The sequence below is a fragment of the Labrus mixtus genome, chromosome 14 (assembly GCF_963584025.1).
Source record: "Labrus mixtus chromosome 14, fLabMix1.1, whole genome shotgun sequence".
NCBI lineage: Eukaryota > Metazoa > Chordata > Actinopteri > Labriformes > Labridae > Labrus > Labrus mixtus.
The window spans coordinates 23577461-23594922 of record NC_083625.1 but is presented as its reverse complement, the minus strand read 5'-3'; the positions used below and the strand labels follow the sequence as shown (position 1 = coordinate 23594922).

The following is a 17462-nucleotide window of genomic DNA, read 5'->3' as shown; positions in this document are numbered from 1 at the left end:
CCAGCCCAGGTCCCTAGAGACTGAGCTACTGCCACCCCCAGGCCCATCAAAGAAATGACAACACCAGCAGGGTTTTTTCCCCATTTGATTCCATTTATTGTCAGGTATAATAAGTTGTACACTACAGAGAATGACTTGTAGAACCAAAGGGGCGATGCTATACTGGAATAAATAAACAGGTTTGCAGAGTATCATAGTTGAGTTCAATCAGGTTATACTGGGAGTGAAACACTGTGAGTGACATGAGACTGGGCCAATGGAAAGGAAGACTTAAGGGTGATCCCTGATTGTACCGCCAGTTTGTTAACATATGAGCTCCATCTTTCTGCCTTTATTTTGAAATAACACATGATGGTAAAAAGCTAAATGTTACGCCCTGCAATCAAAAATACAAAACTAACTACACTTCAATTGAAAAGTATGTAAATTTGTATAAAATAAAAAAGAGATTGATCTTTCTTTTGGGTTAGTAGAAATTGTATTTTTTAAATGAGCAAAAAAAGACAAATTTATCCAGTCATTCACTTAATTTCTCCCAAACACATTTCTGATTGCATTACATACATTTTATGCTTTTAAACCATACACATTTGTAATAATAAAGTCAGAAAGTGACCTCTTGACTACTGACCCATAATGAGAAGAGGGTGTGTGTGTTGGCTAAAACCATCAGAGAGTATCAGGCTCCTCTCCACACACATCGGGGTGTTTTGGTTCTGACACTTTCTAATGCAGGCAGGGACACAACAGTTTGAATTAAAGGAGCAGTATGTAACTCTGACACCTAGTGTTTAAAATGGGTACTGTAGTCCAAATTCAAAAACATTGTAGAGAGCTGTCTCCCCCCCCCCCTCCTCTCTAGAGTAGATGCTCACACAGGTCACCATGTGGTGGACACTGAAGCTTCAGTGTTTATCCAGCTCTGCATCGGTCTGTAAACCTTTCTGTGTTCTAACCTCTCTCCATTTTTCAAAAGCATCTCCAATATTGATCCTAGTTTGAGCACGTTTCTGCTCGTGGAGCTTATTAGAAACATGCAGAGGCTTTTTAGGTCGGGTACAATCACTTCTATCTGAACCAGTTCTCTTGCCCGCTTCCATCGCTGCAACACCTGTTGACCTGATAACTGCTCTCATATCTGGCAAATCGAGGGGCGTCCAAAACAGCCGTGTGGGGGTGTCTTAAAACCGCCTACCTTCTCTGGTCCAAACAAATCCAGAGCATTCAGGACCAGAATCTAAAGTTAGAAGGAGGACATACTGACTGCTGCATTGTTGTCAGAGAAGCCAGCACTTCAACACATATTGCTCCTTTAAAGTCAACCTTTACATGTGGAGCCATAATGGCGACTATGGGAATAAATGCGGGTGGAGCCTCCGTCCCTCTGGCTGAATTCAGAGAATCTTTATCATATTCACCCTGCTCGCTAATCCGATAGCGATATTAAGCCTTCACCATATTAAGAGACAGATCTGTGTAAAACACGGACATGAACAGTTCATCCTCAAGTGGGAATACATTTGCAGCAAACTCAGCTTCAAAAGCACAATCCAACTGCTTTAAATAAATAAAATAAATAATAAATAACCCAATAAATAAACTTAATAAATACAGTAGAATAATAAATAGTTGTGTAAAGTGTGCATGGAGGCTGTTTTGCAGACAGTTTCCTGTACAGTACCAGCATCAGAGCTGCACGAATATCTAATGACCTCACTGGACACTGCGGAGGAGGTACACACACTCACTCACTCACACACACACACACACACACATTCTCACACATGATGTCAGGATTAGCAGAATCAACATAATAATTTAAACAGGGAAAAGAGTAAAAATACATAATACATAGTTTCTTTTTCCTCCTTTTCTCATTCAGCTCTGTCTGCAAGCAGCTGACACACTGAGCATGTCAGAGGGGAGCCCCGATGCACCCTGGCAGCGATCATGTCGGCCAGGTGACTCTCCTTTTATCGAGCAGCAAGTCTCTCCTGATGCATCATGCTAAACAAGCCTCCCTTAGACTACATGGAATATACAGTGCATAGTTTACAAAGCCAGAACGCAAAGAGAGTTTACATCTATTCACACAAACCTATACATCATTTTAAAAAAAAGTTCCTTTTTCCAATTGTTTTTCGCTTACGATTTCATCCTCCGACTTTCTCTTTTTTGTTCTCACTTTTGTTGATCGCGCTGCATCGCTGAAATGAAAGTCTTTGAGGAGACGAGTTCGTGATGAGGGAAGAAGAAAAAAAGTCTGATTTTCTGAAATGTAAAGTGAGCTGCTGTTGCGTCCACGTTTCTTCTTTCTACTCGGCTCCTTTTTGTAGTATATATATATTTAGATAGAGTGTATATATAGTTTTAACTTGATTCATTTTTGGTTGCTTGGTGGAAGAAGAGAAAAAGTGCTTACATACAGCAAGATTTGTTCTCTGGGCTCTACCGGACTTTTCCTTTGTATACGATATAATGAACAGTGGCAGCCAATTCGATAGTGATGTGCTATATTTAAAAAAACATTCTCCTCTTTGATCCAAGCTCGGCTTTAGAGAGAGATAGAGGTGGGGGTGGGTGGGGGGTCGAGGGGCCCTGGACCATCATCGTAAAACCTATCAGGACTTCTCTCTTTGATTCTGTTTCTCTTCTGTCCGTTTCCTTCAGAATCCCGGACTGTCGTAGCTGCTGCGGCTGTAGTAGCTGTGGTGGCTGCGGGATCGACTCCTGCTGCGGCTCCAGCTCCGGCTTTGGCTGCGATTACGGCTCCAGCTCCGGCTGCGGCTCCGGCTCCTGCTATGGCTCCGACTGTGGCTCCTGCTGCGGCTGTAGCTGCTGTAGCTGCGGCTCCGGCTGCGGCTGGAGCGCGCCGGACTGCTGTCGGAGCTGGATGAGGACGGACTTGGTCTGTAGTACGGGATCGGCCGCTTCCGAGCGCTGAGGGAGAGGAGGAAGTAGGAGAAGTGTTAACAAATATATTGGACACAGATGGCAGCCTGTTAGTGTCGCATCCTTCATTGATGTGTTGGAATTAATGGAAAATAAGAGTTTCTGAAAGGACACATTTAAACATCTCTCATCAGCTCTCTTGGTTTGAAACATCTCAGGAAATGGAAGTGCTATAACTTTTTTAAGATCTTCATTGAACAGCTTTTGTCAAAAACGCAGAAAATGCCCAAATGTTTAAAACACTCCAGTTTCAGTGCTAGGAATAAAGCTATGCTATACTCGTGGATAGAAAGATCATTCAATGTTCGAACAGGTCTGAGTTGGTACTTTATTTCCCTAAAGAGCATTTTTTTGTGACGAGCATGGTTTTCAAAAAATCCTATCCTATTTTAGATTCAAAATTCCCAGATTTTGCAATGAGTGTTAAGTACTGGGAATACACAGGACAAGAGTTGGTGAAGTCATCCACATACAGTAGTGCATGGTTTAGCTCTTGTGTGATTTTAAAGGTCACATATTATGTAAAATCCTCTTCACCATGTTTCTCTAACACTAACATGTGTCCTTAGTCTGTCTACAAACCCCCCAATGATGAGAAAAGTCCATCCTCTCCGTCTTCTGCCTGCTCCACTTTTCAGAAAATGTGTGCTCAAACAGGCCGTTTGGAGATTTTCCCTTCATGACAACACAAAGGGCAGTAACCCCTCCCCCAGGTGGGTGACACTCCCACAGCTATGTGTTTGTTCTGCCCTCTGAGTCTGACTTCTCACTGTAAACAATAGGACATGGAGCGAGATATTCAGACACCCGAGCCCTTCCAGAGAGGGGGCGTGGTCAGACACAGCTCATTTATATTTAAAGGTACAGACACAGAAACAGCCTGTTCTGAGCAGGGCTGAAATAGAGGGGTTTATAGACATGATCAAATACAGGATCAGAGTGGATTTAGAACAAGGAACCTCACAGACATGTTTTGAGGAGCTCTGAGATTTATTTAAAGTTGTTGAAGAGGAGGAGAATATGTGACATTTAAGGAAAACTCATTTACAATTCTGGCATGAAGAGCTTCTAAGTAAAAAGAGCTCCGACCACTTGTCCAATCCGTTTCAAAGTTTAATGAGACCAGACATTTCTCGACCTTTTAAATCTGCTCCCGTGTTCACATTTCAGCACGGAATGAAAACCATGCCAGCGTGCTCATCGGACTCTCCTGATCTGGAAATCTGTGTCTTTAAGGTCTATAGCACTTCCCGTTTTAGGTAAAAAAAAAGAATGTCCTTTTTATGTTCTGGTTTAATTCTAGGGCTGCAGATGTTTTTTCTTTGCGTATTTGACAATTGAATATACATGATTGTTATTGCTAGTTTCTAAAAAGCTCGTAAAAATAAAGACTAAAGGATCGTTTTTTGAGAACATGAACGCAGCAAAGGTCTTTTATAAGTTGTGTTAGTACAACGTTTGGTTGATTGAGAGCAAATCAGTGTTAGGTTGATCAGTAAAGAGCCTGAAAGAGAGCAGTTATAAGGGTTAAAAAAGCCTAAGCTGTTCACACACACACACACACACACACTTTGCACACCAACACACACGCAGTAGAGAAATGCATGTCGTTAGTTTCAGATGAAGCACAGATTGCCTGGTTAATAGCCACCCTGGAAGTGTTCCCTGTAAGGTAATTGGCTGTTAGTTGAAAAAAAGAGAAGAAGAAGCTCTTCTTCTACAGTGGAGGCCGACACCCAGAAAAATCAACACTCAGCAGTGCGGGGAGAGATAAATGCTATCAAGGTTTCCCTGCTGCTCCAACAACGTGTTGCACCTTGTCTTTGTAGATTACTCAGGCTCAGCTTTTTGTCTTCCATATCTGCCTCGGGAATCCAAACAGGCTGAGCCATAGAGAGATATGTGCTTAATAATCCTTGATGGCATTTTAATCTCTGTCCCCCTGTGTTACAACGTTAGTGTGAGTCTGCAGAGACGAGCAGCTTCAGAGTCGGAGTGAGCAAAGAGAGGAGAGGTTAAAAAAATAAAAAGGACGAAGGCAGGTTTACTCAGGAGACCGCTGATGGTGCTGCAGCTCGGACGAGCTTCTGGAGCCTCACTGTTACCACGGTAACTAGCCCACAGCAACTGAGTTCAGCAGCATCCCGTTGTCTCGGCATCAGGATCTCTAGGACTGGAGTGAAAGATGACAGAGTACACACACACACATTTCATCCCTGTCTGTTCACACCGAGAGGACTCATTGGACCCTTAAATCGCAGAAACACGGGGTGCAGACGGCCCAGCGGGGAGGTCGTGCCCCATGTAGAGAGGCCGTAGTCCTCCGAGCAGACTGCCCGGGTTCAAGTCCGACCTGCGGCTCCTTTCAAACAGTTCAATCCCCACTCTCTCGCTCTCGCTCCCTGGTGTCCCCAAAAGACTTTAAAGTAAATGAAAGAGGTGGGGTTTTCCTCATTTTTGATTTTTAATAATTGACGAAAAGGATTAAACTGTCACTATCAAAACAAGTTTGTAAAAAGCCTTGAGGCCAGGTCGTAAAACATCTCTCGATGTGCAGACACCTCGTGAAACAGATGTATTGATGCATATTCATTCATTGATTCACAGTTAATGGAACAATCAACAATAGAGTGCATGGATACAAACAAAGACGACTAGAAAGATCGATGTTTGCTTTTTAACTCCAGCACCCTTTAACATCAGTCCTGCATTAAATGCTTCCTTCATGACTTTGTTCATTATGTAAAGTTTTTGTAGAGACGTGGATTGAACCTCGCTGTGCAGGCAGCAGGTGATGATGCTGATGGAATTCACGGCATTACAGAGAGGTGTTTCTGTTTTTATGCCGACCCTCAATGATATAATTGGATAGAAGCATCTGTCAGCGTGACACAATACACTCAACAACACCATAATTATATCCATCACACTTTCTGCATTATTCAGGGCTGAATAATTACTCTGCATGGGAAAAAAAACCCACCAAAAACATCTGGCTTATTGTTTACTGAGAGCGAGAATTCTGCAATATAAGATCCTGAGCTTCAATCAGAGATAAGGCGGAAAATTATGATGTCATCAAGGAACATTTGAAAAAAAGATCACTGCATCAAAGAGTGGGGACTTCCTAACATTGTAACATTGTTGCTTTAACTGCAGAGTCCACCTTAAAGGCAGGGTTGGTAATTCTCTAAAACTAGCATGATTTTGAAAGTAGCATTCCCTCAGTGCTCCGTCTGCACACAGCCCCCTCCCCTCTGTGCTCCCTCTAAAGCCACACCCCTCACTTACAAGCACGAGCACCATTGGTCAAGAAGCGGATCTCGGCTCATCTCTTACATTGTGTAGAAACTACATCGTCTCATTCAGTTGTAAGTAAACTCACAGTATAAACTCCTAAAGTCATCGGTGATGCGCTTTGAGTGTGGGTTCGTGCACGCAAGAGTCAGAGAACGAGCAGGGAGACAGGGAGGCGTGTGATTGGTTCATCAGATTGGTACCTCGTGGCAGACATTGGTCAAAGTTTTTACAGGCTTACAACTGCTACAGATGACGTATTTTCTTCATCCTTTTTTTCAGAGCACATGAGTTATTAATTTCTGTCAGGACCTAAACACAATTTCAACCAAAATATTAAAAAGTGTTTCTGGAGGAAATTACCAACCCTGCCTTTAACCAATGCATCATAATTTTTTTATTAAATAAATCCTGTATAAGTGATTTCTGTGTGGCCGAGGAATGCATAGTGTCCCCTCAAAACACCATAAACCCACCAAGCCTGCACCTTTAATTCTCCCCTCATTGATTGAGCCTGCAGTCTTTAACTCCTAATTCACACAGAGAAGTTCATGAATCTGAATGTGGTTCTTAAAACATCCAGTTGTGAGTTAGAGCAGGAACAAATTTTATTTCTCTTGCATGTCTTCACCGTTATCTGAAGATCTAAAGTAACGACTTTTGCCCCAGCGATGGCTGACTCAGTGTAGCACCCATTAGATTGTGTCATGTTGAAGTGCCAGACATGAAAGGCTGTGTTACGTCTGCTGTTACCTGGTGATCCTGCGAGCCTCCATGAAGCTGGGAGAATCTCTTCTTCTTTTACGAATGGGCGAGTAGCTGCGTGAGCGACGGCGGGCTCGGCTGTCGGTGTCGGAGCGGTTGGCACTGTCCCTCTCTCTGCGCCACAAACAGAAAACCATCAGCACAGCAAAACAGAAACCCTGGCAACAAGCGATCAAACAGTTAAGAATAACTCACCTGGAGTTATTCTGTCTGTTGTGGGGGGACTTGGCCTTGCTCGGCCCTCTGTCTCTGGAGGCAGAACGTGACGACGAACGGCCGCTGCTCCAGGAGCTGCTGCGCTGCCGGAGGTTTGGTTTGCTTCGAGACTCCTCTTTCTTCCTGCCCGATGCGTGCGAGTGGCGTCCTGGAGATGCCGACGTGCTCCGGTGGTGAGCCTGACCTCGAGTAGAGCGGTGGTGGCGCTTGGAAGAGTGGCCACCTTTTGTCCTGTGATACATTAAAATAATGATCTTATTATTGTTGTTTAAAGGAGCAGTATGTAACTTTGACACCTAGTGTTTAAAATGGGTACTGCAGTCCAAATTAAAAACATTACAGAAAGCTGTCTACCCCCGCCCCCTCCTCTCTAGAGTTGATGCTGAGGTTGCCATGTGGTGAACACTGAAGCTTCAGTGTTTATCCAGCTCTGCATCGGTCTGTAAACCTTTCTGTGTTCTAACCTCTCTCCATTTTTCAAAAGCATCTCCAATATTGATCCTAGTTTGAGCACGTTTCTGCTCGTGGAGCTTATTAGAAACATGCAGAGGCTTTTGAGGTTGGGTACAATCACTTCTATCTGAACCACTTCTCTTGCCCGCTTCCATCACTGCAACACCTGTTGGTTTGACCTGATAACTGCTCTCATATCTGGAGAACCGAGGGGAGTCCAAAACTGTTGTTTGTGCTTACTTCCTCTGATGCCGAGGGGTTCTCCCTCTGTGAGCGTGGTTGTGCTGCGAGTGGGCCGAGTTGCTGCTGTGAGCGGGGGAGTGGGAGCTCTTATTCTGGCCTCTCTGACTCCCTCTCCTCCCCGACGTCTGGTTCACAGCTGTGTTCCTGCCGTCCACACTCCCAGCCTCTCCCGCTGTGCACATTTGTCCCGTTTGGCTCCTGCCAGGGCCGCTGTGGAGCTTATGCTCTCTCAGCAGAGTGGACTGGAGGCCGTCAGAGCTGGAGGTCAGCAGACGGAGCTTCTGCAGAGAAAACGATGACCAACAAAGGAAAGAAAAAAAAAAGAAAAAAAAAGAAAAAGGGCAAAGAGAGCATTAGAGTGTTTTCAGGTGGGGGGAGTGAGTGCTACGGTGTACTTGCCAAAAGAAGGTAAACATCTAAAAGAAAAAGATCTAGGTTTTCTCCATATGGCTTATAGATAGTCCTCTATGGTGCAGCGCATGCAATACTTGGCATGCAAAACCATAATGAGTTGAAGAAATCATAATCGCAAAAACAAACAAAAAAACTAGGAGGAGGAAGGAGGAAGAGGAAGAGAGGGAAAAATATCAACAAAACTGTGAACCAAATAAGTTAAAGAGCAGAGGCAGAAAGTACAGAGCTACAGAGTTTGTAGAGTAGAAAAAGAGGACTTCTTCATTGTTTATTCTTTTTTTAAAGTAATGGTTAAAAAAATGAAACGAAACAGAAAGAGAAGACAACTTGACGGAACATCACAGAAATGGAAGGAACAAAATAAAGTTCACAATTATTGAATCGATCGAATCAGAAAACAAATCGTCTGCTACTCAATTTTCTCTTTCTGGATTTTTTTTTTTCCTGAAGACAATTGCTGAGATGTGAACAGCGACCCATTTTCTCTGTTTTTTTTTTTTTGGTCTAATGGTTACTCTTGTTTAACTCCCTTCTGGTTAACATCCACTTACCAATAAAGTGGTATTCCCTCCTTTAGTAGGTAAGGTATGAAGAAAAGGGAAAAGTGGGGCAACATAAGTGCATCATTAGATTCACAAAATGCAAGAGAAAAAGACACAAAACCCTTCCCTGCCAGTGACTCATGAGACAATGCATGGACATCAATGGAAAAGAACTGAAAAGCAAAGAGGAAAACCACAATGTGCAGGGAAGCCCTCACACACAGAGTCAATCCTCTGGGCCCGCTCCCCTCCTGAACATCGCACAGCAGCCGGCTCGCCACAGTGACACCTTTTATCTGTCACTTTAAAGACAGCTGGATGTTTCTTACCTATTTTTCTCTCCATGGATTCTCTACCCCGTGTTAAGGAGTATTTAGCTGGAAAGTAGGGAAAGCTAAACGAGATCCGCACACCAAGAAGCTCCCGTTTGAAGGATTTACAGTCTGAGGACGAGCATGTTCGCTCGAAACGTCACTTAATAAATCCTTCTAACGGGGGCTTCTTAGTGTGCGGATCTCGTTTAGCTTTCCCTACCTTTTTGTGTTTTTGGGATCCAGCACCCACTGAGGGATGAGCGTGTCTCTTTAGATTTTTCAAGGACTATTTAACTCCCAGACACGTCTTTAAGGTCTGGTGTTTCAGAGACTTCTGGTTACAACCAAAGTTTCTGTTAACATATCTCTACATCAGCAACAGTGGGTTAAACTCCTGGGAAAACACTCGGGTTCAACCATATTTTATGGTGTTCATGTTTTTATTTCTGGGGAAGACTGATGTAGGAACCCCCGCCAAAAAGTATCAGTCCTGTGAAACTCCAGTTAACAACTGAAACAAGTTGATGGATCCCTTAGGCTTTTGGAGCCTACTTTTAGAGTGACGAGAAGTCTGCATTAGCTTCAAGCTAACAGTTTTCAAAGTAAAAATGTGTCCTGAACTATAAGAGAGACGATATATTTTTTATGATCTTAATACCAGTAAAAGACCAAAACCAACAATAAATCTGTCCCAACTATGATGTATGTTTTTATCTCTGCACCAGAGCATGAATAATGGTCCCCAACAGATGAATCTTTCACTCCTGTGTGATGCATGTGTGCTTCGGTGCCCAGAGGAGGATATCAGTTCATCTCATTTTCAGCTGCTAGAAAAGATCTACAGGCTGCAATGTTGGCCTGGACTGTCGCCTGGTCTGCTTTTGGTCCAGTCAGGCAAAATCTTAACTATTCCATCATGGTCGTCAGAGGATTCATTCTACTAAATCTGATGTGTTTCTGTCTTTAATGCTCGCAAAATAAACGCGATAACGGTGAGAAGAGCTAATGAGCTAATGTTAGCATTTAAACACACACAGTCTGTAAACATTGTAAACATACCTGCTAAATATTAGCATGTCAGTATTGTCATTTTATGTTAGCATGTAGCTAAGATAATTGCTAATACTGGACCTGCTAAGCCGCCCGCACTGCATAATCTTCTTCTTAACGTAACAGCATTATTTGGACTCTTTCTAAAATCTTTCCTCCTCAGAAGAACCCTCCTGATATTTGCAGGAGGAACTGTTCGTGTGAACGCTAATAGCCAAACTGCTGCACGACCATAAAGTGTCTGCACGCCACCTCTACCATCTCTGTGCTCTAATGAACCTGCTGTATTATGTTTCCTGTTCTCCAGTATGTTCTTCTCCACTCTTTAGTTCAGATTGTGATTCTGTTCTACTACATGTAGCGTTGATAGAAAGACAAATATTCTCATTATTGCATCGTATAGAGGACTCTGTTGCTTCGTCCGCTACTTCTGCATAGTTTTTTGTCTTGCCTCAGGAGACCCCCCCGCCCCCCCTCTAGTCTGACATGGATAGTCTCCCGCTGTGAGGAGCATATGTGAACATCCAGGTCAGGAGAATATCCAGAGCAGTCCTCCGGAAATGATCTAGATATTTTCAGGAGTGCAGATGTGAAAACGGCTACATTGTTGGATTTGGTCTTTTGGAGGTATTTGTTCCTGGCAGGAATCACATTGAAAGAGAGATTTGAATATACCTGATGTTCCAAACCTCTATTTGAAAAACCAACAAAGTATCAGTATAGGATGGAGGGTCAAAGTGGGAGTTTGTAACAGATACTTGTGATGCACACAGCCGCTGTAGGCAGCTCAAAGAAGAAGGTAAAACTCCGAGATGTGTTTTGAAGAAAAGTAGCTGAGGTTTAGGCATGCAATGAGAAGTTCAGATTGAACAGCTTCCTAATCTAAGATACAGTAGAAACACCGACGAGTGGCCCCTGCAGAGAGAAGAGCCATTCTCCACAGGAGAGAGAGGACAACTAGGCGGTATATAAGAAGAAGAACACACAACCACTGGTGCTTATGACAGTCGTTAGAAACAGTCGTGGAAATCAATATGATGTAAAATCATAAGACGAATGTTCTAAATCACCAACAAACAGAGAGATGCTGGACAAACAGGAATGCATTCTACCAAAAATCAACAGAAAGAAAAACGAAAAAGAAGAAAGAAAGAAAGGAAGAGATGGACCTGGAAGATAGAGCGGGACACTTCAGGATGAAGTTAAGAAGGAAAGAGAAAAACCAGAGCTCTACGTAATCCAATCTTTTTAAGAGTCAAATCATAACAGCTGAAGTAAAATGAGTTTAGACCATAGTGTAAACAACAGAAAGAGAGAGAGAGAGGAGAGAGAGAGAGAGAGAGAGAGAGAGAAACATTGACGTCACTCAGGCTAGGGTGCTTGTCACATTCTCATCTGCATATAGATCACGTGCGTAGGCAAAGCGTTACCTACCTTCCATTTCAATCAGTGACACGTATGCAATATTAACAAAACAAAGGAAAGAAAGAAAAAAAGGAGAAAGGAATGTTCTCCGCAGCGAAATGGGAAAAAGACAATGACCTCTTTTAGTAACAAAGCTACATACTTGTGTCCAGAGACTAAAGGACAAATAAACAAACCAAAAAGTCAAAAAAATAACGTAGAGGAGGGGGGGGACGGGAAGGTGGGGGATAAAAAATAAAATCCAGATGGAATTCAAACTAAAATAAGAAACAAAGGATGAATCTAAGCACTACATGATTTGCTTTGTCTTTTTCGCTTGTACAAATGCAGCCATATTGTGTCAAAACAGGGAATGGATAGAGGTAAGTGGAAAGAGTTAATCGTCATATTAGTGGACATCCATGTAAAGTAGAGGAGCTATAAGGACGAGGAGGAGGAGGAGGAGGAGGAAGAGGAGGAAGAGGAGGAGGAGGGCATGCAGAGCTCGCAGATGTGAAAGATAAGTGGGAAGTAAAAATGGTAGGACAACAAGAGTGAGTCACACAGGACACATATGATCAGGTATACAGGGCAGGAGGGTGGAGGGGGGGCAGGGAGAGATAGTCACTGCTATAATGTACAACTAAAGATTTAACACATTTAAAAGGGACCCCAGTCACGTTTTGGCCTGGGTCTTTTTTTCAGCAGCACTCTCTAGCTCTCTATTCTGTTATGTTTTTGGACGTCGGCCATCTTTCTTCCAGGCGATCTTTTGTTATTTATGCATCGGGATAAACACAGGTACGGAGGGAGAGCGCCCCGAGGAGCAGTTTGAAACTGTAAGCCAGAACATGGGAGCTCACTTTCAAAAATGGCTTGGGTCCCTTTAAAAGTAACACTGGTGTTTTTTTTCAATGTGTCAGTAGTCCTAGTAATCTCCAAGAGTCCATGTAGTTGTGTTTGAAGTGTTTAAAAACATCCATTAGTCATGAACAGGAGGAAGACTGGCCCCTTGTTTGGGACGGTCTCGCTCATCGTGTTGGAGACAGTCTGGAAGCTTTGCGCTGTAAAGCTTGTTTTTTTTATCAACTTCCCCAAAAGTCCTCGACTCTTAAGCTTTCTCTCCTGAAATCTAGAGGCATGCAACTTGATCCAAGAGTTGAAGGATAGCAGGGTGACCTGTTACCCACAATCCTCTGTGCAGCAAGATACACAACGTCGAAGCGCCACCAGTGTTCAAGCTTCCAGGTGAGCTTTGGTATTGCCTTGCATGTTTTGTATCTCCAACGAAAAATGTTAAATTTCAATGTGAACTACATGCAAAAAAGGAAAACGGCAGTACAAGCTAATGTCACAAATTTAAAGTTCACTTAATATGACCATGTTTCTCTAACACTCATGTGTCTCTAGTCTGTCTAAAAACCCCCAATGATGAGAAAAGTCCATCCTCTCCGTCTTTTGCCTGCTCCACTTTTCAGAAAATGTGTGCTCAAACAGGCCGTTTGGAGATTTTCCCTTCATGACATCACAAAGGGCAGTCACCCCTCCCCCAGGTGGGTGACACTCCCACAGCTAGGTGTTTGTTCTGCCCTCTGAGTCTGCCTTCTCACCGTAAATAATAGGACATGGAGCGAGAAAGTCCAAGTCACCCAAGTCCTTCCAGAGAGGGGGCGTGGTCAGACACAGCTCATTTACATTTAAAGGTACAGACACAGAAACAGTCTGTTCTGAGCAGGGCTGAAATAGAGGGGTTTATAGACATGATCAAATACAGGATCAGAGTGTATTTAGAACAAGAAACTTCACACACATGTTTTGGGGAGCTCTGAGACTTATTTAAACTGGTTGAACTTTTGCTATTTGCTAAAATATCAAATTTGCTGTAGTGATGACAAGCCAGGCTTAAAAAGCAACCAACTGGATGTTGGTTTTTCATGAGAGAAAGCTTCAAGGAGGGCATTTATTTGTAGTTTGTTACTGAACTTTTCTCTAAGAAGCATCCAGGACTGTCTCCATCACAGTGAATGATATGGATCCAAAGAGGACGACTACAGAAACAAATTAGGATGATAAAGATATAAAAAAAACAAAGCTGCTATATTGAACATTTGCTAAACCACACAACTGCTGCAGTAAAATTGAGATCTGTCACACATAAGCACCCTTCTCCTCTGCCACGACTCCAGTTTGGAGGGTAGCATGAAAACAAATATCTACGCTTTTGGTGCAGATTAACAAAAAGAGGCGTCATCACCTACAGAGATGATGCTTAACGAAGAGCCATGTAGATACTCCTCCTTCACTACATCCCAACAGAGAGACTCAAAGGTACAAACAGACCTCCTGCAGGCCCGGTTCAAGAACCAAATGACTTGCAGTTGAGATTAAAGGGGGGGGGGGGGGGGGGGGGGGGGCAGCAGTTATAGCCACGGCAACATTAATGACAAATAGCGTAGTTGTTATGGGTCCCAGGTGAACGGACAGGTCACCTCTCATGACCATCATATCATGGAGTCACTGTTGTCATTTAAAGGTAAATAAAAACACTAGCTCTAATTTTTGCGTCTATTCAATTGAGGGTGCAGAAATTTAAAATGAGGGTGCAATGCATCCTTCTGTAGCCTTGTAGAAACCCCCCCCTCGCCTTTCTGCAACCGTTCCTGAGACTAGAAACATATGTCCGGGATTGAAGAGACACTGCCACCTAGGGGCGACATGCATATCAACATTTGTGTAAAGTAAGTAAGGAGCAGTAGAGTCTGTTTTAAGCTGTGGTGGTTTTTCTGCAGGAGCTGATGGACGCCTGGAGGAGAAGAGGATCTATCACTGAGCAGAGCATGTGCTTAAGGAGAAAAGACAGCTGTATTGACAAGAAGAAACTATTACACATACCCAGTTAACCTACGTGGTCCAGTTCCAAAACATTTGAGTGCTTTTTATACAAACGAGACAGAAAGATTTGGGCATTTATTCATGAGTATAAACCAATCAGATTGATTAAAAAAACGAACAGAAATAAGCAGAGAGAGAGAGAGAGAGAGAGAGGACACATGTGAGCTGGAGTAGAAAACAGAAGACATCAGTTCTCTGAGTTTCAAACAATTTAGACGTCCATCTATTAAAAGGACGATCATATCATGAGCGTTCCCTTTGGTTCTTAGTCGTGTTGTTTGTTATAAACAAACGTAACGTCCGCTGTCTGACTATAGCTCTGATGATCATTTTAAAGTGGTGAAGAGCAGAGGTCGTTTCCATGACAGCGGAATGTGATTTAATCAGAGACTAACAGAGGAGCAAAAACAAACCAGGAGCACTTAAACAGCAGAGAGGGGATTATATACAGAGTGTGATTTATCACGCTTTAAGGGGCCTATTATAGGAAGTGTCTGCTGTTTTTTAATGTAATGTAATGACCTTTTAATAACTTAAAGACAAAGAGAAAGGCTCCGGCACACTGTCTCACTTTCTGCTGATAAATGTATTTGATCATATGTTTCAGTGTAACCGACCTTCATGAACATATCGGCATAAAGCGAGACAGGCTGTTTTTTTGTACTGTACTGTCAGCGCGTAGCACCACCCCTTGACCTCGGGGATGCAGAATCATTGATCTATGTTTACTGTGTTTCATTCTTCTTCTTTGTTGAATTTATTGGCTGTCTACACTTTGTCGCGCGGCTGTGATATAATGAAGTGCAAGGGGTAAGGTTAGCTGTGGAAACGCGAGCAAGATCAGGATTTACCGTAACCCAAACCGTACCAAACCGTTCTGAACCAAACCGGACTGCTTAGTGGAAACGGGGCTTAAGGAACTAATAACTGCTCAATAATGACGAATAATCCGCCATTATGCTACTAATTAGCATGCCAATTAGTGATGAGCTAATGATGAATATTGTGACATTACTATAAAGTGTTACCCTGTATTCTGTTTCATCCTTTTGTGTGTTTGTTTGAAGCACTTTAAATCTTCCATGCAGCTCTGCAACAAAAACAGGTGGGATTGCTGCGTTGTTCTGCACAGCCGTATTTTGTTCAATTCATTTTGTCATGCTCAGATCAAAGCTTTTCATTTAATAATTGGATTAGTCAGTTCAAGAGGGAATCACAGATTTGTATCACTTTGAAGCACCGTCAGACGTCTGATCAGAGCGCTTAATAATATTCTCTAATGAAGACGTTATCTGCAGACGTTCTCATTCCTGACACATTTTTGTTTTAAACTCTTTTTGTTTTAAAGATCATTTTTGGGGGTGTTTTTAGTCATACCTGTTCCTGCCTCCCTTTATTCTGTTGTCTTGTGTGTTAGCAGACACCTGCCCCGAAAGAAAACACACATTTTTGTGCATTCATTTGGAAACGTTGTGTTTGCCGTCGCGCATCATATTTCCATCTGAGGTGTGGTATGCTAATGTTGAGGCTCGTCTCAGAGGATGTTCGCTGAAATGAAAAACTAGAACCTTTCATCTCTTTGCTCCCTCCCTCTGTTACTGGCAAACAACAAGAACAAACAAAAAAAAAATCAGGATGGCAGAGGAGTCAAAGGGAGCCAGAAACAAAGCAGCAGGAGCGGCAGCTTTTTACACACAGGTGTGTTTTCTTTTTCAAATGTCTAAAATAATCATATTCATAAGAAAAACCTAAAAAACTATGACAAATAATTTCAAAGATTCAAAGAAGATGAGAATTGATGTCAACCAACACAAAGAGCAGGATAAAAGTCACTTTGTGGAGACTGTCAGATACCGTTGGAGAGGGTTTGGGGGGTGGGGGGTGGGGGGTGTGGGAGTGTAATAAATGAGAGTACATACATCGTGCCCTTTCTCTCCCTCGCTGTGGTTGAGTCTGCCGGCCTTTCCGTTGCGGCTCCGCTGGGTGTGGTCCCCGTTGTGCCAAGCGGTGGGAGCGTTGGAGCCCGGGGACAGCGAGGTGCCCGACGCTTTTTGTCCATCTGTCTTGTGCTTGGAGTTCAATCTGTGAGAGCAGAGACGGGAGAGAAAAAAAAGCATCTATATTTATATAATGCACACACAGACTCCTTCCTGCAGAGCAACGCTATTAAAAATGTTCATAAACTGTGGCTGCAGTTGGCCTCGCTCAGGGCTCATATTTATCAAAGGGCTGAAAGGGAATCTCTGGACCTCATGATAAAAATAATGACTTCACCTGTTGTATTGTTCCTTGAAAATAAAATGACCGAGCTTAAGAGAATTTATGAGCAGGTTAAGAGTTGATCCTAGAAGACTGCAGGAGAGAGACTGCAGCCAACACTTATAGAGAAGAATATATCAAATACATCTATGAATAATTCAGAACAAGGTCGTGTAAGCCGACTTATTGTATTTGAAAAGAACATTTTACTAGTGTTGTAGTCAAGACCATACTAACCGATACCAAGACATACCCAGGGCCAGAAAGCTAAGAGACCGAGTCAAGACCAAGACCATAAACATCACTGAAAAATCATCATCTTCGTTGTTTTAGAAAAAGGCATTTTCCTTCTAATCACAGTAATGACGTGGCAAAGAAGCCTATCAGTGGTGGTCTTGACAGGTCTTGATTTATAATACGGATTCCGTCCAGTCTGAGGCTGAGACGAGGCCGAGTAAAAATGCTTTGAAGTCTGAGACGAGACCAAGACCTTCAAAATGTAAGCGATTTTGAGTACTTCAACACTAAATTGTTACATCATGTTTTGCATTCTTATACAACATCAACACAGCTGCATTGATTTTGTAAGAAATCAATTTTTTTTGTTGTATTTTTTGGGTAATTTCCGCTTTTATTAAACTGGGAGAGCTGAAGGATAGTT

General features: G+C 42.8%; 1 protein-coding gene across 1 annotated transcript in view; it reads right to left on the bottom strand.

Moving 5' to 3' along the window:
• Positions 1-2115: 2115 nt before the first annotated feature.
• Positions 2116-17462, bottom strand: part of srrm3 (serine/arginine repetitive matrix 3) — an 89278-nt gene continuing 73931 nt past the window's right edge. Inside the window, exons 10-14 of the mRNA XM_061055914.1 lie at positions 16462-16624; positions 7924-8207; positions 7210-7461; positions 7003-7128; positions 2116-2940 (exon numbers count right to left, since the gene is read on the bottom strand). Of these exons, the coding sequence (XP_060911897.1) occupies positions 2667-2940; positions 7003-7128; positions 7210-7461; positions 7924-8207; positions 16462-16624 (1099 nt within the window). The 3' untranslated portion in view covers positions 2116-2666. The remainder of the gene's footprint in view (positions 2941-7002; positions 7129-7209; positions 7462-7923; positions 8208-16461; positions 16625-17462) is intronic.